The sequence below is a fragment of the Streptopelia decaocto genome (assembly GCF_964273445.1).
Source record: "Streptopelia decaocto genome assembly, chromosome: 14".
Taxonomy (NCBI): domain Eukaryota; kingdom Metazoa; phylum Chordata; class Aves; order Columbiformes; family Columbidae; genus Streptopelia; species Streptopelia decaocto.
In genome coordinates, this window is record NC_138669.1 from 4,842,534 (window position 1) to 4,864,234 (window position 21,701).

Consider the following 21,701-nt stretch of genomic DNA (forward strand, 5'->3'; position numbering starts at 1 on the left):
GCCCAGATTTAGGGCCGCTGGTGCAAAGCAATGCAGCTGCTGAGCACCTGGGGGAACCGCAGCCAGGGCTTTTGGGTGTTGGGAGGCTCTTCGCAGCTTGGGGCTGAACTCCCAGCTCTGTCACTGTCCATTCCCTGCCTGCACATGGGACGAGGGGACAGTGTGAGGTGGGGAAGTGCTGAGTGTCCCACAGGAGTCCTGCTGCCCAGGGCAGGAAGGGTGGATCTACCACAGCCACACTGCACCTCGAGAGCGGGTGTGAAGTCCTTCCTCTGCCTCCAGCGGAGTGGAGAACCCAGCAGGGACCATCCCCCAGGTAAGGGCAGGGGTGGGGACGCCCCCTCGCCCACACAGGCAGCCCCATCCTGCTCTCCTGCCAGCGGCCCCTGCCATCAGAGCTCCTGCTCGTCCTGTACTTGCCCACTCGGGCATCGCTTCTCTTGAAGCCCAAATCCCTGCCATTTTAGAGACTGGAACAAGACAGTCCTAATCGTAACAAGCCTGCACAGATTTGGGGTGACATCGAAGCCCAAAGTGGCCTCCAGGGAAGTTCAAGCACAGGGAAGGTCAGAAACACAAGGGTCACCAACCAGGGAGGGTGGAGGAGCCCAGGGCATCCCTGTGTTGGGGGCAAGACACCCATGATGGGCAATGAGACCCAGCTGCTTCCCAGCTCTGGGACAGCCCTTCTGACCGCCTTCTCCTGCTGGCGCCCAGACATCCCAGTGACTATCCACAGGGATAACATCCCAGTGACTATCCACAGGGATAACACCCCTGGATACTGACACTGCCCACAGCCCGTGGCAGGGGAGCCAGCCCTGGTGCGCTCATCCCCAGGCAGGGCTGGGGCTCAGACATATCCCTCTGCTCCCCCTTGTGACAAATAACCAACCATCACCAGCTGGATTCACCTTTTATTAAACTGCCCAGAACAAAAAAAGGGAGAGAGCAAGGCCTCCCCTGAGGTGTCCCCAGTGCTGGCGCTCTGCATGCCTTCCCACCAGAGAAAGAGGATTTTCCTCCAGGAAAACATCTCGGAGGGTATTTAAATAGAACTAAGAGTGAAAATGGCTGTTTATGGAGGAAAAAAGAAGTGAAACAGAGCTGCTACTGTCCTCAGAGCCCAGTCCTGCTTTCTTGCAGACAAGGCAAGATGGACACAGGCCAAGGTGGGGGGGACCAGCTGGGAACAGGCAGGGCTGTGTGGGTCCTGCATCCCACCCAGGGGCTCACACCGAGATGGGCTCACCCCGTCCCTCACAACCCCAGCAGCAACAGCACAAACCCAGGGGGTCCTGGGGACTGGAGAAGATGAAGAGCAGACACGCTTGCTGGGCTGCCAGCTGGAGGAAAGGCAGTGCAGGAAAGGGTGACTTTAGCTAATGATCTCATCACGGCCAAACCCTTTGCAGGTGGCAAAGCCTTTGTGGTTGAGCGAGGCTGTCCCTGGGGCTGTGTCCTTGGTACCATCTGGGCTTATTGCAGAGGACCGTGGCTGGGCTGGAGGGGTTCAGCTTCCCTGCAAATGGGACATGATGTCCCACCAGCCAGCCCAGCCTGGAGGACCTGCCAGCATGAGGTAAGGTGTGCTGCTGGGTATGTGAACCTCCAGCTTCCAAAAATACAGAGCCAGCCACAAGCCTGAGCTCAGACCTGGAGGGCTGGTGTGGGAGATGCGGTGCCATGAAGCTGTCCCCATGTGCCAAGTGCCAGGGCTGTCCTCTCCTGCCCACCCACCAGCTGCAAACCTGCTGCATGGCACCGACTCACCTGCACCCGCTGCCAGGGGACAGCTGAAAGATCTGCAGCCCTGCAGGGCTCGCTAACCTGGGCTTTGCTTTTGATATGCTCTTAGCAAGTGCAATCCAGCCCATGTAGCAAGAGGCACAGGCTGGCAGTGGCCATGGCCAGGGTTATGCAGGGCAGGAGGGCAGCAACATCTTTTTGGGGGAGCAGGGAGGTGGGAAAGCAAACCTACAGCTTGCTGGACTTCACATCGGGGGGGTCTCTTGCCAGGCCCAAACGCTTGAACCTACTTGGGAAAAGCAAAGAGAAACACAATGTCATTCAGTGCCTGCAAAAAGAAATTATTATTTCTCAATGGGGTTTAAAGTTTCCTGCTGGACCCTGCGTGGGGCTGGTTGCCAGCTGAATGGGGAGGGGAGGAGAAGAAATGAGAGCAGTAAGAGGGACCTGACATCTCTGTTCTTAATTTATCATCATAGTAAGACTCGAGCACTGAGTACAGCTCGGCACATGCTCCTAGATGGATTTCCTCCGCAGCCGGGAGCGTTGCCGGCAGCGAGGGCTGCTGGATGATAAAGTGCTCCCCGGGGAGGAGCCGGTCTGACCCCGCGTGCTCAGGGACACCTCGTCGATTTTGTAGGAAATGGAGTTGTAATACACGGGGTTGGTGTGGCAGCTCAGGGTCTCGGGGTGGGAGGGCACAGGGCTGCCGCACAGCTGAGGTCTGTAGCACAGGCACGTGCAGAAGGAGGGGACGGCTGCCGCCGAGTTGGCCGACTGGCGCCGCTGTCTGCCCGCGTCCTCCCGGACCAGCGGGATGAGGTTCATCTGGCTCGTCCTGTCCTCCACGGGCAGAAAAATGGCATTTCCGCTCCGGCTGTCCTCTTTGGGCTTGAGGTGGATGTTGTTGCGGGCTCTCCTCAGCGAGGCGCGCTCCTCGGCGTCCCGCCGCTCGTCCTCCGAGTTCATGGTCAGGAACCGCAGCACCACCAGGTTGAGGAAGGCGCCGATGACGGTCAGGCCCACCAGGATGTACATGAAGCTGAAAGCCACGTACGGGGGCTTCTTTTGCAAAGCCTCGTTCTTCTGCAGAGCCACAAAGTCTCCGAAGCCGATAGTGGTCAAGGTTATGAAGCAGTAGTAATAGGCATGAAAGAAAGTCCAGCCCTCGAAGTAAGAGAAGGCTGCTGCGCCGATGCACAGGGTCCCCATGCAGGACAGAAAGCCGACGAGGACCATGTTCTCCATGGAGACATTGGTTGTCCTCATGCCCAGACACTTCTTGATCTTCTTGAGCAGCAGCCGCACGACGGTGTTCATGCGCTCACCCAGGCTCTGGAACATGACCAGTGTCAGGGGGATGCCCAGGATGGCGTAGAACATGCAGAAAACTTTGCCAGCATCCGTGCCCGGGGCAGCGTGTCCGTAGCCTGCGAAGGAAAGAGGAAAGGCAGGCGTCAAGCCCCCGCTGGGGTTCACAGCAAGGCTGCCCTGGGAACAAGAGGAGCAGTAGGGGAATGGGGGAGAAAATGGAACATTAAACACTAAGAAATCCACAGGCAATTCTACTGGGGCCACGGGATGCCACATCCTTTGGGCTGACTGCACATTGCTGTATCATGTGGGCAGAACCTCATTCGGCCTGTAAAGATAAAAGGTGCCCTCCTGACAGCCCCGGGGCTTGTATGAGGTTGTGAAGGCCAAGAGGAGCCCTGGAACTGGATTGGGGTATGCAAAGCTTCTGCAGCTCACAAGCAATTCAGAGGCATGGATGCTGTGCTGGTGCCACGTCTGCGGGGAAACCTGGATCCCCAGAGTGGGAGGACGAGGGCTCTGCACGACACTGACACCAGCAGTGCCAGGTCACTCTGCTCAGCCAGTTGTGTCCACAACCACCCTTGCAGGGCCATCGCCACATCCCCCTGGCACCCATTCCTATGCCCTGAGCCCTCCAGTGTCACATGCATCTTTGACTTTCAGCTATATGATCATTTACTGCATGGCCTGTTGGAGAGGAGCTATACGGTGCCTGTGCTATAGGGCCAGTCCCCACAGGAGCAGCTAAGTCTGGGAGGACTCCTGCAGAGCAACTTCAGATGTACTCCAGTGTCACTAAGACTCAGACCTAAACCTCTGCTGGATCGCTGGGGAGGATGGGCTGTGCTGTTTTAAATGCAGGGAAGGATTTGTGTCACCGCAGCCCTGTCAGACCTTGTCCCAGGGACAAGGAGCTCAGGCAGGACAAGGTTCTCCTTGAACACCCTCTGAGATTTAATTTCCCCACCTTGCTCCAAGTTTCAGAGCTGTGACTCAAGGACACACACAATTACACCATGAGTCGTAATGAGGTATTCACCGCGATCTTCCAGACTTGAGTGATTCTGCACCCACCTCACTTAATTATAGAGGCTTTACACGAATCGATGGCCTCTGACCTAAGCAGATGAGTAACTAACTCAGTGCAAGGGAGTCATGGAGCACAGGGGGTAACAGCGTCCAAGGGCACCAAGCCTTTCTTTTGAGTTCATATGAGAAACTGCCAGGGCTGGAAACTTCCTTCTGAAGGCACCTACAGAACAGCACCGGCTCCTTCCCGCGCTGCTGCACGGCCTGTTGCAAACAGCTATTTATATTTTTACTTGTTCCAGGTAACCACATGACTTTTGCATCAAAATATGGGAGGAAACCATCCTTTTTTTCTTTCTCGGTCTTGTTCAAAGCTGTGACCTGGTGTCACCCCTGTCTCCGCTGCCAGTGGAAGGGAAGCTGTGAGCAGGCGGTGGTGGGAGGACCAGAAGATGGGACAGGGCTGGGAGCCTGAGGACAGCATTATCCTCAACAGTGATGTGCTCCAAACTGCAAGCAGGCAGGAAGGGACCAGTTTCTAATTGCTCTGTCTGTTCATAAACCCATGCAATTAAAAATTATCAACTTAATGCCTGCATGCCACATTTCACAGAATACAGAGCAGACATGAGACTGCACTGGCAAAAAAAACAAACCAGTCAGTTCCAAGCTTAATAACTGAGTGCAATTATCAGGTCTTAGGCTACAAGATAATACAATGACAGCAATGAGGAGGTAGATATAATGATCCAGAAGAGCAGTAAGTGGAAAAACAGTTGTTGTACCCTGAGAGACTGCTGAAAGAGCATTTGACTGATGCTTTCAAAATGACAAAGGGAATTAGAAAGAGTAAACATAGCTACATGAACATTAAAACTGAGATTTGGAGCACAGCCCAACCTAAAGAGATCAGACACGTCAGCCTTTTAGAAATATGGCACCTGGGCTGAAATTATTTATCGCACGGGGTGTGTGATAAGTGTAGCTATTGTTTGTCACAGTCAACAGACAAATAATGTAAATGAAGCTATAACCTGTCACAAGCTGATGGAGATCTTCCTGAAGCCATTCATCCTCCCCTCCTGCTGGGGCCTGACACTAACTGTGCCCTGAACCCGCTGCTGTTTGCCGGCCACGTGTGTTTCCAGCTGCACGAACCCCAGAGCAGAGCTCGTGGGGGCACACGGAGCCCCCCAGGACAGGGCCTGCAGGGTACTGCCCCTCCACCACCTCTTGTCCTCTGGTAACCCAGCACAGTTGATCCCACCAGCCCTTGTCCTGGGGGATGATGCTTTCAGCTGCCAGACGTATTTCACCCATCCCAAGCCCCTCAGTAAGGCTGAGCCCCATCCTGCCAACGAGGAGGGGGCTGCTGGCTGTGGAAGGGCAGGATTTGGCCTCAGGATTCCTGCCTCCAAACCTCCTGCTGATGGAAATCCCAGCAGGAGCAATGACATTAGCACAGGATCCCACGCCTGCCTACCCCATGGGATACTCAGGGTGCATGGATTAATAGAAGCAGATTAATTAAACAATGCTAAAGTCCCATGTGGCTAATCTCACCTAGAATTAAGGCAATCCTCATTCAATTTCGATTCATTCTCTGGCAAAACAGAAGTAGGCAAACCAAGGCTGGGCTCTAGTATGTGTGTGTCTACACAGGGGCTTAACGTGATTGATTCACCTCCGAGCTAATTCACACCCATCTCTCTGCAGGTTCTGTTCAGGCAGAGCGAGGTTCAGCGGCTGGTGGCTGTCTTGGCTCCCTGAAGCAGGTGTCATACAGCCAAACATCCCGAGTTTTGAGCTGGCAAACGAGCCAACAGTTCTTGCCCAGCTCTTCAGCCAGGCTTGCTGGCTACAACACTGCACAGAGGATCGATGTGGCTCCCGCCTCTGCCCTCCTACACCCTGACAACTTCTGCAGCTGCCTGCCCCAAAGGTGCCTGCAGAAGCTCCGCGTGCTGCCGCCTCCCTGGGACAACGTGCAGGTCACATTTTCTGTTTCCAGCCATTGCAGCACCCCAACATCCCCCAGGACCGGGTGTTCCCAGCCTGCCTGAATTACCTCCCCCACCACAGTGCACTGAGGTCCCACAGGGTCAGCTCGCGGGGATGGCCTGAAGAGATGTCCCAGCCTTGTGAGGGTGAGACATGCCTCTCCCACGCAGGCAACTCACCTTGGGGTACCCAGAGGTGTTGGAGGCTGTGGAGGTGCAGAGGTGTGGGGATGGGAGGACATGGGGTGCAGGGATGTGGGGATGCAGGGATGCAGGAGTGCAGGGATGTGAGGACAGAGGGGCACAGGACACAGACCGGGATTCCAGCACTCACCGATGGTGGTGATGACCGTGATGGCGAAGTAGAAGGAGCCGGCGAACTTCCACTGCCGGCCGGCGCGGTGCGGCTCGGCCTGCAGCACCAGCCGCTCCAGCTCCCGGTAGTCGTCGGCGGAGAAGCGGTACTTCCTCCGCAGCTCCCCGCGCTTCTGCTCCAGCAGCCGCTTGCGGCCGCTCTCCGCCTCCGACTCCAGCGCATCGAAGACGGCGGCGCCCACCAGCAGGTAGGAGAAGATGCAGAGGATGAGAGCGGCCGTGCGCAGGTTCTGCCGCTTCATGGCGAGGGGCGGCCGCGGCGCCTCAGCCCGGGCTCCGCATGGCTCCGCGCCCGCCGCCCCCCGCGGGCCCCGCCGCGCATCCCCCGCGCCCGCCCGGCCCGGCCCGGCCCCGCGCCCGCGCACCGCCCCCTGCGCGCCCGCGCACCGCCCCCGCGCACCGCCTGCTGCATGCACCGCGCACCGCCTGCTGCATGCACCGCGCACCGCCGGCTCCGCGCACCGGCTCCTGCAGACACCGGTACCGGTTCCCGCTTGCAGCGAGCCCGGCTCCTGCATGCCCCGAGCCCACCGTGCCCGGCAGCCCCAGGCTGGAGGTGGGCGCGAACAAGGCCACACTCCATCCCATGTGGGTGACATGAATAACAGTCCCTTTCCCCAGAGTTGCACCGGGCTGCGTGCGCCCAGACTGGAGGAGTTTCTTGTGCCAGCATCCCGGCTGAAGGCAGTGACCTGGGGCTGTGTGAGCTGCCCCTGCTCCCGCAGCCTGCGGTGCCATTCCCTGCGGTGCCATTCCCTGCGGGCAGCCCTCGGCCCTAGAGGTGGGAGATGCCACTTCACACCCCAGCAGTGAGAAAACTGCTGTGGTGCATGTTATCTTTGGTTTTTTCCAGCCGTTTAGCAGAGCAGATGCTCTGGCCTGCTGTGTCCAGTGCTGTTTTAAGACAGCAGAAAGGAACAGAATAACCAAGTACAGTGTTTCTGCTGATTTCTCTGGCGTGTTGATCAGATGCCGCAGACGCGGGGGACACAGGGCCCGCCAGCCCTATGCTGGCATGGGGGGCAGCAAGCGGAGCTTCCCCATGCCGATGCACCGCGGACAGCCTGGGTTGGTTTTGAGGTGCAGGGATATTGGCTATGGGAGGAGGCAGAGCCCACAAAGTGAAGCCCCTGTTTCTCATTACTGGTTTCCTGAGCTTTTACGTAACCCTTATTTCACTTTTAAAAATAGAAAGGCGCTTCTCCGAGTTGCATGTTGCAGAAGACAGTTATTGCCTTCAAGAAATAAACTCCCCTTCTTTTGACTGGGAGTAAAACAAACAAGGCAAACAAACCAACAAGCAGGCTTATATCTTCATCCCTCTCACTTCTCTTTATGGAGAGGACAAGATTCTTGGGGCTTTACTTGCAGCAAAGGAGGTTTGAATTGGACATAAGACATTTTTTTTAACTATAAAGACAGTAAAACACCAGAACAGATTGCTTGGGCAGATTGTGGCAGCCTTGTCACTGAATGAGTTTAAAAATAAGATAAGCAGATGTCTGGATATCTGCTAGAAGTACTCTGGGTACAGCTGACGCTCTCCTGGAGCAGAGGACAACTCGCTGCCCTCCTGGGGCCCCTTCTAGCCCTGTCCTCTGCATTTCCATGGCCAGCACGAGGTGTCCTTTCCCCCTGTAGTCGTGAACTCTTTTTCACCCTGGACACTTGCCATTTCCCTCCTCCTTGCTGAGCCTCCATGCCAGGACCATTAGTGAAAGTTGTTACTGAAGAAAAAATACAGGCTCCGGCATCCATCACCAGCAGCACAAGCTCTCGGTGGGTTGCTGTTTGACATCGCAGCACTTGCAGCCTCCTAAATCACATGGCAAAGCCTCTGCTGGAGAAACGTGTCTGGTTTATGTTCTTCGTGGGGATGTTTGCAGCCCTGCAAACAGGGCCTGGGGTGCTGTCAAACCTCCAGAGCAATGTGGGGTCTGCCTGCTAGAGCAGAAACACTCCCTGCTGCTGTCCAGCTCCTGCTGATGTTTTCCACTGGTCAACAATGACAGCACACCTTGAAAACAGGGCATGGTGCTGCTAATTGAGCTCCTCTTGGTTCTGTTACAGAAGAAGATCTCATGCTGATCATATCATTGTGTGCCTGTCAGATATCTTTTAGGAGGGGTTCTGGGGCCTTCAGTGCCTTGTAGGCCAAATTCTGGGGTCCCCAGGTATTATTTGGAGCCTTAAGCAGATGCTGTAGCATGTTGTTCAAAGCCAGCTGCTCCGTGCAGGCATCGGACCAACATGTCAGCGCAGGTTCAAAACCCTGAGAGATGCTCTCCAGCCACGGGAGATGGAGCAGACTTGAAAGAGGGTCTCATTACTGGTTTCTTCTTTTGGCATTTGCTTTGACCTCATGCAGGTCACAGGCTCCTGTGGAATAAACGCTACTCAGCAGGAACAAAGGTAGCAGGATCCTGAGAAGAAACCCCCCCAGTAACAAAATCAGTGCTGATCAAAACAGGACCGTGTGGGCGGCAACACACAGAGCCCTGTGCTCTGAATGGGGCTGCAGGTTTGCGGTTCAGATGGTGCTGCAGTCAGCCTGCTCTGGTGTCTCACTGCTCACGCATTGCATTTTCCAGCAAGCACGGGGCCATGAGCGAGACCCAGCTGTGTCAGGTCGCTGTTGTGCAGGGCACAGGAAAGTTTCACGCTTTCCCACTGGGAAGCTCCTTCAGTTCAAGCTTTGTCTTTCCCCTGACTTCGCTGTGCTTGAGAAAGGTCAGGTGGGAGCTGCAGGATCAGGCAGGGCAAGATAATGTACTTTATCATCGATTTCCAGTGAGAAGTTGCATTATGAGATTAAATGTCTCATTTTTATTGCCTGGGGAGGCAGAGAGAAAGTAAGAGCTCTGAAAATAAAACAAAAGTCAAAGTGATGTGTTTCTGTTGTAAGGTGCTTGTGACCGGGAACGAACGTACCTTGTTTGTTCAGCGCCTCGGAGGTGAACTTTGAGAAGCTGCTTCCTTCCGAGGTTGGTAAACAAAGTCAAACCTCATCTGTGTTTAAACCAGTGCCTAATTAACGTGTCTAATTTGCCCACATCTACTAATTTCTGGCTGGTGGGAAATTGATTAAAAAGCTTTTCTAGTTTTAATGGATTGAAATAATCAAAGCTGCTTAACAGTATCAGACAAAAGATGCTAAATAGGCGTCAGCAGCATGGAGCTGTTTGAGTTGGTCCCACAGCACGAGGTAGGTGGGGAGAGGCGCCAGCTTTGCTCGAGCTGCTTTGGGCACCGACGCTGCCTCAGTCCGCGCTGGCCTGGGCTGACAGCTCCTGCTCCCCCAGCAAAGTTAGTTGGACCTGTGGTACCGGGCACCGTCCTGGCGTGCTCTTTCTTCAGTTATTTTTAGAGAACAAATAGATGTTTTTCTTTTGCCTTAGTAAAAGCGTCAGCTATTTTCGCTTTAATGCCATTTAATACTGAGATTGTAGCCCCACAACACTGCAGGATATTTTTAAAGCAATGGGTTAGTTCATTTCTAAAAAGGATTAGAGACTGGGATGTGAATAACACCCAGCTGCAGCTGCCCGGGTGAGGGTGGGACTCCAAGCCTGGCTGTCCCAGGCCAGGTGACACCAGGACCGATCCCTCCTCTCACCAAGGGACACGGCCATGCCCTCTTCTGTGGACACAGAATCCCTGATGAGATCCGGGCTGGACACAGCAGTGTGTGCTTCAGCCCCATGTCCCCATAAACGTTCTGTGTCTGTCCTACAGCCTGTGCTCAGGGTCACCAGAGGCTCAGGAACCTCACGGCTTTCTCTCGGCTCTGGGGGTTCCCCGCTGCCTCCCCGACTCTTTGTAGCCTGGACGGCTGCGGGCGCTCTGCTCTGTGTTGTCACCTGGGAGCTCAGCGGCGGGATTAATGAAGCGTTGGATATAAACGGGTTGCAAATGCAGATTGGCACCACGTAGTCACCATGGATGTGCTCGCAGGTTTCAAACCCCAGGGCAAGTGGACACAGCTCCACGTATGACTGTCTTCAACCACCTTGCCTGGTATCAGCCATGCTAAACCTCGGTTGTGCTTCCTCCTGATACCCCACAACCCATTCATGAGCCTTCCCTAATTACCCTTCCTACCCAAACCAGGTCCTGCTGCACAGCCCCATCCTCCCCACCCCTGTTCCCCTGGTAGCCTGAACTACCGGTGCTTGTACATGAAGCAGATCTGGGCTGGAAATGCTGACAGCGCGCTTGACAGTTTATGGTCACAGACTCTATTTTCAGCCTAATAAGTTTTTTATACGCTTGGAAAGCTGTCAGTTGAACATCAGCCAGGCACAATGTACCTGCCATAAGCTGCCTGGACCGCAACCAAACGGGAAAGGTGCTGCTCTGCTTTAGCAAGTTCTTGATCTCAGCCGCTTTAGTTGGTTCATTTATTTGTTTTGAGAATCTCAGCTTTAATAATAAAACAAATAAGATAAAATATTGATACCCCTGCTTAATAATTTGTAGAAATATTTGCTGAGAGCTTGTTAAATCGGAGCTAGCAACTGGTTTGGATTGAGGCTTGGGAATGGGAGGCCCTGTGGTGCTGCTGGTGGTGCTGGGGTGGGAGCTGCCGGCCCCAGTGGCAAAGGAGAAAGGCTTTGGGAACATGTCTGGCAAAGGTCTCACTCCCTGGGAAGGTTCATTTGGAGATGAGCTGCCATGGCTGTGACCACAGACTCACCATAGAAACATGGGCATGTCAAGCCCTTGGCGAAATGGAAAGCAGGGCCTGATCCTGAGCACCCCTCTGCTCCCCCCACGGCAGCGCAGCAATGCTGTAAATTACTTTCCTGCATCACAGCCCGCAGGGCTGCCAGGAAGGTCAAGGACAGGGCGGGAAAAGAGTCTGGGAACGAATTGCAAATATGTGAGGCTCTTTCAGAGGGTGCTCCGGTGACAGCTTTCTCCCTGTCCTGCAAGGCCAGCCCCTGCCACAGCAACACTGCACTGTGGAGATGGGAAAGGTCCTGAACCACTGTAGGGTTCCAGTGGGACACCCCCAGGCCAGTGATGAGCTCTGGTACTCAGTGTGCCCCATCATAGCCCAACTGGCACTCAATGAGCATCACGGCCCCGGCCAGGAGCCCCATGGGTGGCTGCAGTGGCAAAGGAGTTTGCCTGCATGGCTGGTCCATTGCCCGGGTCCCCTGGCACCCTTCTTCCCACGGGGGACTCACAGGGCAGTGGCTCCCGGCTCCAGTGCGTGCCTGCCTGGCTGTGCTCGAGGGAAGAACGACAGTGGCTCCTGTCCCACCGGTGAGCTGAGATTTGGCGCTGTCGGCATCTGGGACGGTGACCTCATGGTGCAGGAGCTGCGGCAGCCCCATCTGCCACCCTGGGGCTTCGCTTTCCAGGCAGACAGTTTACAGCAAACAGGTCATTTCAATGCTAAAAATAACCCATTAGGAAACAAATTGGACCCCAAGCACTTCAACTGGGAAAAAGCACGTTTATTTGTAAAACTCAAAACATCTTTCCTGTTCTGCCTCTGAAGCTCAGGGAGCTGGTGCTGAGATGCTGATCACACCTCCCACACAAGCATTAACTTACTTCAATGGGCTCTTTGATTCCACCAAGATGCATCTTTCTTTCCCTGCTCATGACGCTCCCTGGGCTGGTCCCATCCGCCAGCATCCACCAGCCTAAAGCAGCTCCAGCTTTGGGGCCACGAGCAATTTCCCATCCCAGCGAGCTGTGAATTGCTCTGCAAAAATGCTCCCAGCTGTGCCATGGCTGAGAGCACAGCAGGTTCCCGGTAGGGAATGAATACAACCAAATGAAAATATTTGTTTTCTCTTGCGGTGAGAGCACTGTTTTGGGGCCACATTTCTTCCTCCACCTCAAAATTACAGATTTTACTACATCTTGTTTGTATGCAGAGATTTTTTCCAGCTGCTTCTCTCCAGGCTTTTCTCTGGAAGGATTAATTGGGGAGATGAGACGCATCCTCTCTGAATTGCAAATGCAAAGAGGTTCCTGTGTGCGTCTGGCTCAGCTGTTTGTCCCCTGCTCCAGCCCTGGCCCTTTTGTTCCAGCCACACTCGGGCTGTGCGGGGTCCCTGGGGCCGAGCAAGCAGCGGCACAGCAATCCCAGCTGTTCTGGGCATCAGGGCGCCAGCTCTGCTGTGAATCAGTTACGGGCAATCAAATTAATGCTAGGCTTTTCTGGAGGCAGGCAAACCACGTGAGCTCCATGGGAAAATAAACCAGGGGCTTCTCTGGGTTTTGAAATATTTGGCTAACTTTTAGGTCTCTTGTTTGAGTGTCTCTCAGGGTGGGAGCGGAGGCAAAGTGGTGACAGGGGACGATGCTCTTCTGGGTGATCCCCCAGGGCACCTCCGGAGCCAGGCGACAGACTCCGAGCATGGCCATTTTTGGGTTTCTGGCTGGGAACTGCATTTTAATGGTCTTCTTTATGTAGGAGGATTGGGAGCTGCGAGCTGTCCCCCAGCCTGGGGTTTGCAGATGCTGATGTGACAGGTCCATGGCTCATTCCTGTGCTGTGCCTTTGGGAGGGGATGCTGCCCAGTCCTCTCAGGCTGAGTCTGGGGTTCATCCATGAACCACCCTCTGCTCTGGAAAGGAAAAAATAAACCCTCCTCTTGCCTTCTGTGCTGCTGGGTTTGCCTCTCTTGGGGTTAACCAGAGCCACTGGCAGTAAATCTGAGGATGAGGAGTTATGAAATGGAGACCTGGCAAGGAGGAGGAGGAGGAGGCACTGACCCACCCAGAGGTTGGTTCCTCCACCACTGGCTGTGCCCACAAAACCCAGGCACAGGGAGATGGCTCATGCTCATCCCTATGGATAGATGGGTTAAAACAGAGACTTGTCCCTCATATTTCAGCTCATGGGGGCCCTCTGCTTCACTGGGCACCTTGTGCCATCGATGTCCCTGTTCTACAGCTGGCCCTGCTGCAAATGCACCAGAGCCCTTACCCTCTGCCCATCTCAGTGTCGGTGGTGCAGGGACTGTTGTTTCTGCTTCACACGCAGAAAGATGCTTCTCCCAGCAGCCCTGGGGAGGCTGCAGCATCTCCTGCTGGGTGTTACAGACCTGCTGGGGACTTGGAGAGCCCCGGGCACGCAGAGGAGCTGCAGCCCAAGGGCTCTCTGCATCCCTGGCCCCTCCAGGCTCCCAGCATGGCACTGCATTTCCATCCCAGCATTGCCATGGGACCTTCCCACCCTAAACATCTGTGACCAGTGCTGCAGGGGGTCCAGGGTGGGAAGGGCCGCCTGGGATCTGTGGTGTGCAGTTCTCGCCCACCTCTGCCGAGTGGCACCTCCACATCAGAGCAAAGGCATCCAGGATGGAGTTAATCTGTCTCCTGCCCTTGGATGTCCTCTGCACAGCATGGATCAGCCTCTCTGAGGAGTTACTGAGAAGCCTGGGAGCTCTCTGATGCTCCTTGGGGTAAACTTTTTGCCCATGAGCCCAAACAAACAGAATAATTTCACGCTGGCTGGGCTGTGTCCTGGCACGAAGGGCTCTTCAGGGAGCAGGGTCCAATCTGAGCATATCCTGGTCAGGGCAGAGTGGAGGTGCTGGGAGAAATTCAAACTATATTCTGCTCCCAGGTTGTGTGGCGACGCACAGAGCAGCTCCCGGGGGTTTCTCTCTGCCTGGCTCTCTATGCCGACCCCTGCCTTGAGCAACGAGCAGCACCCATGGCAAGGCGCGCAGAGTGTTTGCTGCTGGGGGATATTTAGAGGGGTGGTATGAAAAATGGCACATCTGTGTGAAGCCTGGGCTCGCCAAGTCCTCCAGGACAACCCTGCCTGCGGGTGCAGCCGCAGTCGCTCTGTCACGCACATACAAATGCGCATTAGTGCCGCTGCGCTGAGCCGCGAGTGCATTCCTCAGCTCTCGCCCTCCCAGGTCCCACGCTACACGGCATCACCTATTTATAACTACATGTGCTGCAGGAGTAATATTAGACTGATGGCCTCATGCAGCCATGCTAAATGTTGTTCTATTTATGTGATTCGCTCTTCTTCACAAGCTGTTTGTCTTTCAGATCCCAAAACGCTCTGCGCAGCATAGACAAAGACTCAGGTTTTTCTCTTTTATTAAACTCTTCACCAGCAGCACCAAGCCATAGCTATATTTACCATTTTTTCCCAGGTCACCTGGTGTAATTGCATCCACTATTCCTTCCCCAGTCTGGTCAATATCCTTGGTAAATAAGATAACTCGTCAGGTCTGTTGTTGGCTAGAGGAGCCAAAGGTACTTTAGCAACGAAATTGTTTAGCTGAAGAAATAAATGCCTCTCGCTGACTCTGAGGATGCTGTGACCTTTCATTAGTGACCTGAGTGACTCATCCCTTTCAGTGCACACACAGCCGCCTCCAACCACGCTGTAAAAATGCACTGCAAAATCCCAGTGCCTTAATGGGGAGCTGAGACCTGCGGGAGCCTCCCGCAGCACCCACCGCCCGCTCCCGCAGCACCCACCGCCCGCTCCCGCAGCACCCACCGCTCGCTCCCGCAGCACCCACCGCTCCCGCAGCACCCACCGCTCCCGCAGCACCCACCACTCGCTCCCGCAGCACCCACCGCTCCCGCAGCACCCACCGCTCGCTCCCGCAGCACCCACCGCCCGCTCCCGCAGCACCCACCGCTCGCTCCCGCAGCACCCACTGCTCGTTCCTGCAGCACCCACCACTCGCTCCCACAGCACCCGCCGCTCACTCCCGCAGCACCCACCGCTCCCGCAGCATCCACCGCTCCCTCCCGCAGCACTCACCGCTCATTCCTGCAGCACCCACCACTCGCTCCCGCAGAACCCACCGCCCGCTCCCGCAGCACCCTCCGCTCGCTCCCGCAGCACCCACCGCTCGCTCCCGCAGCACCCACCGCCCGCTCCCGCAGCACCCACTGCTCCCTCCCGCAGCACCCTCTGCTCCCACAGCACCCACCGCCCACTCCCGCAGCACCCACCGCTCGTTTCCACAGCACCCACCGCCCGCTCCCGCAGCACCCACTGCTCACGCAGCACCCACCGCTCCCGCAGCACCCACTGCTCACGCAGCACCCACCGCTCCCGCAGCACCCACCGCTCGTTCCCGCAGCACCCACCGCCCGCTCCCGCAGCACCCACCGCTCCCTCCCGCAGCACCCACCGCCCACTCCCGCAGCACCCACTGCTCGCTCCCACTCCCCACCAGAGCCTCTCAGCCCCTCACTTCGCTGGCTGCCTCTGGAAACACAAAAACCCTGGAACCATGATGTGTTTAGTCTCTTTTTAATCTGTGCAAAAGTGAAATAGAAGAATTAAACAAGAGTCGAGTTCTACGCATTTAGCTGCTGCCGATAGCAATATTTTCTTCTCATAGAGTGTTTTGCATGCCAAGAAAAACAGTTTTGCGTTTTAGGGAAAGAAGGTGGTTGTACATCTGTGCGACTGTACATGTGCCTGTTAATTCTGCCTGAACAGCTTCCCCGGGCTGTCAGTTCAAAAGTTCTCTTTAACGTGGCAAATCTTGACTGTGTTTGCAACAAAACCTCAACCAAGAGGGCTTTATTTAATAAGGCAAGAAATGCTGCCAGGTTTCCAGGCTTGATCCCAATCCTGTTAATGTCAGCAGGAGAGTTCCCACCATGTTTGGTTTGGTCTAATCGGGGTGAGGGAGTTAAAAATCTGCCTTTGCAGACAAGCTGATTGCTCCACCGCACTGTGCCAGAGTCTGTGGGAAAAGCAGATGGGACAGGTGGGACTCCTCTCGCCTGATTTTAGGCATCTTCAGGCCAAGGGAGGGAAAGAGGAACATTCAGATCATCTCAAGCCAGGAGCCTAAAAGAGGTGAAATTAATTTATTTCTTCCTGCAGATCCCCATGAGAATGTGCAGCTTGTGTAAAGAAACCTGCCAGCACTGGAAAGTCTCTGCAGCAGAGGGAAAGGACCTCTCCCAAAGCTTGAACAGGCCTACAGGGACAGTCCCACCGCTCTGCTCCCAGGGGATAAAAAGCACTGGGAGGGTTTGGAGGGGTCAGTGGTGCCCACGTGTTTTGGGCAGGTCCCCAGCAGTGACAATGTCCCACAGCATCCCACTGAGAGCAGTGGCTGCTCTTTGTGAGGAAAGGAGCCTCCCTGGATGGCGAGGGTTGGAGGGAGAAGAGCTGCTTTGCTGCCCCATCACCAGCTGTGAAAGCCAGCCAGGCTGGCTCATGTGCCAGTGGTTGGCCCTTAATTACGCATACAGCTAATAAAGGGAAGGAGCTCATCTCTTCAGTTCACAAAGGGAAGCAATATTGTCTGGAAATCAAGGGGAATGCAAGGCATGAGATACCAAAAAACTTCTACATCTTGGGGCTATCATCCTAACACACAGGTCCTTCATGGCTTGTGCTGATTTGAGGGGTGAAAAACACAGAAAAATGAGCAGATTTATGGCTGTGACTGTCCCTGGGGCTCAGAGATGCTTCTCAGGATGCAGATCTTTAAATCATCATTAACAGTGACATGAGGGGGCACTGGAGAAGACAGAGTTGGGCACAGTGATGCAGGAGGTGAGAGCAGAGTTTGCTGGCGCTTCCTATGATGTGCTCCTTCCCCAGGGTACAGCGATGCTTCGTTCTAATCAGCCATGCACAAGGCGGGTGCAATGTCGGGGTGCTGCAGCTCCCGTGGGCTGCGGGCAGCCACGGGTGGTTCTGCGGGAAGCTGGAGTATCTTAGATGGGATCTGTGTGTGAAGATGGAAAAGCTGGACAGGTTTCAGAGGTGTGGGTGTTTTTTCAGGAAAGGAGGACTCGAGTTCAGAGCTCTGCAGAAGCTCAGATCTGGGGTGTGTGTGCAAGGAGCAGAGGCCAGACCAGGTCTTAATGTCCCCAGGACTGCAGAGAACATCTTATTTGGGAATTTAAGCTTTGTTTTGGGGTTTCCTCTGGATGAGGTGGGAACTGAAAGTTCTGCTGGAGCCCCACCAGGTGCTGAGCAGACTCTGGGACCTGCCTCAGTGCGTCTGGCCCAGCTCTGCTGATGTCCAACTGCCCGCAGGCTCAGCGCACAGGCAGGGACTGTTCCCGGCTGCAGGGCCCTGGGAAACTCGTCACCCCTACTCCAGCCTGCTGACCAGCTGGCTCCAGTGTTCCTGTGAAGCTTTAAAAGAAGCCAGACGACTTGCGACTGAAAGCATTAGGTGTTTATTTGCGCTTTGGACATATCGACTCCATCAGAAACCCAGCTGCAGCTCCCTTTGCGCAGCAGCAAAGGTGGGTCCGAGCGAGGAGCAGCTGCCTGTGATAGACATCGGGCTTTGGTCCAAAGAGCACAGCGTCCGTGGGTCGGTGCTTCCCAGCGTGGGCTGGTTTTAACTCACAATCTGCTTCCTTCAGCTCAGCTGCAAGATCTGCTGTTTCAAATCACGTCGCTTTTCTCACAAGGACTAAAACATTCAAGTTGTTCATGGTGGGGAGCACGAAGAGCAAAAACCAAAACGCTGGTCAGGAAAAGATCCTTGCGCCCCCCCCCCCCCAGCAACAACACATGGACTGTGCATGCTATTGAACCTTGCCTTCACAAGCCTTCAAACCAGCATCGTCTCTCTTCTCTTTGCATGTCTGATTTTTAATAGACACATCTAATCTTCCCTCTCAAGGCTGGATGCAAGAGTGAGATGCAGCCACCCCCCTGAAGATTTCAGACCTCTCCAGGATTCACCTGCTGAAAGCAGCGGTTCAGGCTACTGTAGCTGGTCACCTTGCAAATATCCAAACCCAACCAACAGCCTCCAGAAACTTTAAAATGCCAATTTGTTGTCTGCTATATGCTCTTCCAAAAAAGAGTGAGTAATGCTAAAATACTTACTTTCTTCTATGAAGGAGGTGGGCAGATCCTGAAGCAGCTCAGTCATCCAGGAACAACTAACCCAGGAACTGGCACAGCTTAGTCATGTATTTAAAACCTGATATTTTAATGAATATTTCCAAAGCACTTCCCCCTGCAAAAATTCCCCCTCTTAAGCTGTCCTGTGATGCAGAGAGTTAATTACTGGTGCCTTTTCCTTGCATGAAGGAGAGAATCCTGTCTAAAAAACCATGTCCAGTGGGACAGAGGGGATGCAGAGGTGGGACAAAGCGTTGTTCACCCCATCCCACACTCACTGAGGAGCTCGATGATTGACCAGGGGGCCAGGGCAGTGTTAACCAGCCATGAGCGCTGCACTGGAGGCTGGACTGAGAAATGCTTCAGGACTGGAGTAAATGCAATGTTTGTCTTTCCATCTCCAGGTGTTCTATAGGAAAAATGGTTGGGTTGAGCAGCTTCCCCCTAAAACCTGTCCCCAGTCTGCTTTCTGGTGCTATCAGTCCTGTTTGTCCCTTGTGTGAGACTGGAGCCAGTGATGCTGCAGTCACCATCTCTGCAAAACAGGCATCAAGGTGGGGGGCTGCTCCCAAGACGAGGTCAAGTGCAGACTGAAGTGGTGCATCCTTTGGAGGAGGTGTTGGGTACCTCAGAGCTCATCAGAAGCCTCCTCCTCACAAAGAATGATGTTCACCTTCTTCTCATCTGCCTGGCAGGAATTGTTCCTCCTGAAGGTGGACCCCAGGGACTGGCTGGCACTTTGGCGGACAGTTCTCATACGTGACATGCAGTCTTCGCTGGTCATCACATAGAGCAGGGGGTTGAGGGCGCTGTTGAAGCTGGCCAGGCCCCGGGTCACCTGGTAGGAAATGTAGATGTTCTTTAAAGCCTGTGTGCAGGACCCTTGCAGCTGCCAGCCTCGAGACAACAAGTTGAGGTTTCTGAAGATGTGGTAGGGGAGGAAGCAGATGGAGAAGAGAACCATCACAAGAATCACCAGTCTGATGCTTCTTCTCCTGAGGCTGAGGTCCATGGTGTCGTTCCTGCAGAGCACCACCACCACATGGCAGTAGCATCCAATGATGATGAGGAATGGGATGATGAACCCAGTCACGGTGATGGCCACGGTGTATGGCAAGTAAACACCCAGGTTCTCGTGCCCCGTCGTGTCATGGCACTGTGTCCCTGTGTCATCCATCTTGCTGAAGGCGAAATCAGGAGCTACCTGCACGATGACCCACCCCCAGACCATCGCGCTGAGCCACGCCGAAGAGGTTGCTCCCTGCCACCTGCCCCGTGCCTTCAGCGGGTGCACGATGCCCAGGTAGCGGTGCACGCTGATGCAGGTGAGGAAGCCGATGCTGGCGTAGAGGTTGAGGTGGAAGAGCCCCCGGGTGACCCGGCACCAGCCCTGCCCGAAGAGCCAGGCTCTGCCCCGCAGGTAGTAGCTGACGAGGAAGGGCAGTGTGCTGACGTACAGCAGGTCGGCCAGCCCCAGGTTGCCCACCAGCAGCCCCAGAGGATGGTGGATGCCCCGCCGGGGCCCGCTGCAGAGGTGCCACAGCCCCAGCCCATTCCCCACCAGCCCCAGCGGGATCACCACCAGGTAGACAGCGGGCAAGAAGCGCTGGGCGAAGGCAGCGTCCACAGGGCACAGGGACCCACTGCCATTGCCAGGCCACGGGGTGAGAGCCTCGCTGGCCATCAGCAGCCCTGCTCCTGGGGCGGTGCTGGTGCTGGGTGTGCCGGTGCCTGGTGAAGTGGAGCCTCTCGCCAAGGGTGGAGTGGCACCGATGGTGCCGTGCCCAGAGCCAGCGTGGTGCTTCCGGCTGCCCTCACCTCCCTGCTCCCGGGGGGTTTGGTATGCGTGGCTCCCTCCTGGAGCCCGGGGAGGACATGGCGAGGGCCGCCTCAGCCGAGAGCCTCCGTGTCCAGTGCTTCCGCGGCTCTCGGCGCCTGCCGCCAGCCCACTTGAGATATTTTGAGCCGGGCGCCAGGGACACACGGGGCTCCGGCTATTTTGGATGCCGTGCGTGCCTGGAGGAAGGGAGCAGGGAGGCGGGAGTGGGGCTCTGCCTCCAAGAGGGTGGGAGATGTCTGATGGTGAGGGCCAAAGCTTTCAGCCTGTTCTGTCCCACTCGGGTGAGGACAAACCCCCTGTCCCTCCAGACCAGGGGCTCATGCCTGCACCCCATGAGCCCCTCACTGCCTTTCTCCTGACCCCGCTGCTCAGACCACGCTGTCCATCCTTCTGTATCCCTCCCCATACATAAAAATCCTCTCCCTCCTGCCCTCCTTTGAGCAGTTTTGACCCATGCAGGGAAGAAATGTGAGACAGGCAGTGACGTTCCTCCCCTGCCCTCCCTGTCACAGGGGGTGACATGCAGAAGACACCCAGATATTGTGAGGTTGGGGTGACAGCTAAAACTGATGGCCCTAAAGAGGACCCCCAAGGCAAGCCAGCCCCCGTTCACATTGCTGAGCAGTTGCTGCCGCATAAATAAAGCCAGAAATAACTTCATCTCCAGGCGCAGGAGTAAACAGGCAATCAGAAGGGAGAAGGTTCACCCTGGCAAGCCATAGGGAAATGACCTTGGCAAAACAACATCAGGTGGAGGGCTGGGCCCAGGAACAGCTTGGCCACCTGCTTTCTGGGAACTTAATCCAGGGCAAGGGCTGGGAAGAGGCTGATATCTTGTCAGGGAAGGAGATGAGTGAGTCCTGCTGAGCCATCCTGGCTGCCCGGCCCTCAGGAGCAGCCAGACATCTCTGCTGGACCCTACTCGGGTATGGCAGGTTGGGGAAACCCAAGATGTGGGGTGGAGATAGCTGCTTATGGTGGATATTGGTGTGTTGACTCCAAAAAGTGTTTGCTGGAGCAGATACACGATGGGAAAGGCTGTTTGTTATTTCCTGCTTATGAGATAACATCTGGCCACTACAGGCGTGCCCCGAGAGGTGAGGCTGAAAAGCTGTTTCCGTGTGGTGAGGATACGGGTTTTCTGAGGTTTGCAGAAGCTGTGCTGGGTCTGTGCTCCCAGAGTAGCAGCAGGAGGGGGTCTGTGGGGGCTCCCCCCTTGGGAAAGCAGTGCAGATCCTGCCCTGCTCCTGCCCCCTTTGCCTCTGTGCATCTCAGCTGCTCCTGCAGCCTGGGGTTGGCAGGGCATTTGCAGAACAACTTTATACAGCTGCAGACATGCAGGGAGATAAGAGGAACAAGCTGGGAGCAGTCCTCTTTGTCCCAGAGCATTGATCATTAGGGAAACTGAGGCAGAGATCATGAAGGGTCACGAGCTGCTCTGAAGTTGAGCACTGAGTCCTGCTATCTGAAAATGTTTAGCTTTAATGAGGGGCTTGTCCAGCCCTTTCTCAGCCAACTCCGTGCGTTTAAATATCATCAGTCATGA

General features: G+C 55.3%; 2 protein-coding genes across 2 annotated transcripts; both read right to left on the reverse strand.

The window, feature by feature from the left end:
* Positions 1-899: 899 nt before the first annotated feature.
* On the reverse strand, positions 900-6,774 carry KCNK15 (potassium two pore domain channel subfamily K member 15). The gene is made up of 2 exons (XM_082065400.1): positions 6,430-6,774; positions 900-3,179 (listed from the first exon to the last, which is right to left on the reverse strand). The coding sequence occupies exons 1-2, from the start codon at positions 6,710-6,712 to the stop codon at positions 2,266-2,268; spliced, it is 1,197 nt and encodes a 398-aa protein (XP_081921526.1). The 5' UTR covers positions 6,713-6,774; the 3' UTR covers positions 900-2,265.
* A 12,026-nt stretch (positions 6,775-18,800) lies between these two features.
* On the reverse strand, positions 18,801-20,253 carry LOC309446029 (P2Y purinoceptor 1-like). The gene has a single exon (XM_082065401.1). It carries the CDS (start codon positions 19,997-19,999, stop codon positions 18,944-18,946), a length of 1,056 nt encoding a protein of 351 aa, XP_081921527.1. The 5' UTR covers positions 20,000-20,253; the 3' UTR covers positions 18,801-18,943.
* Between the last annotated feature and the right edge of the window lie 1,448 nt (positions 20,254-21,701).

Excerpts from the sequence above, each read along its gene's own strand:
- LOC309446029 (XM_082065401.1), bottom strand. The coding sequence starts at position 19,999 with ATGGCCAGCGAGGCTCTCACCCCGTGGCCTGGCAATGGCAGTGGGTCC.
- KCNK15 (XM_082065400.1), bottom strand. The coding sequence starts at position 6,712 with ATGAAGCGGCAGAACCTGCGCACGGCCGCTCTCATCCTCTGCATCTTC. Across the intron at positions 3,180-6,429 it reads CACGGTCATCACCACCATCG|GCTACGGACACGCTGCCCCG; the intron begins GTGAGTGCTGGA and ends TTTCCTTCGCAG.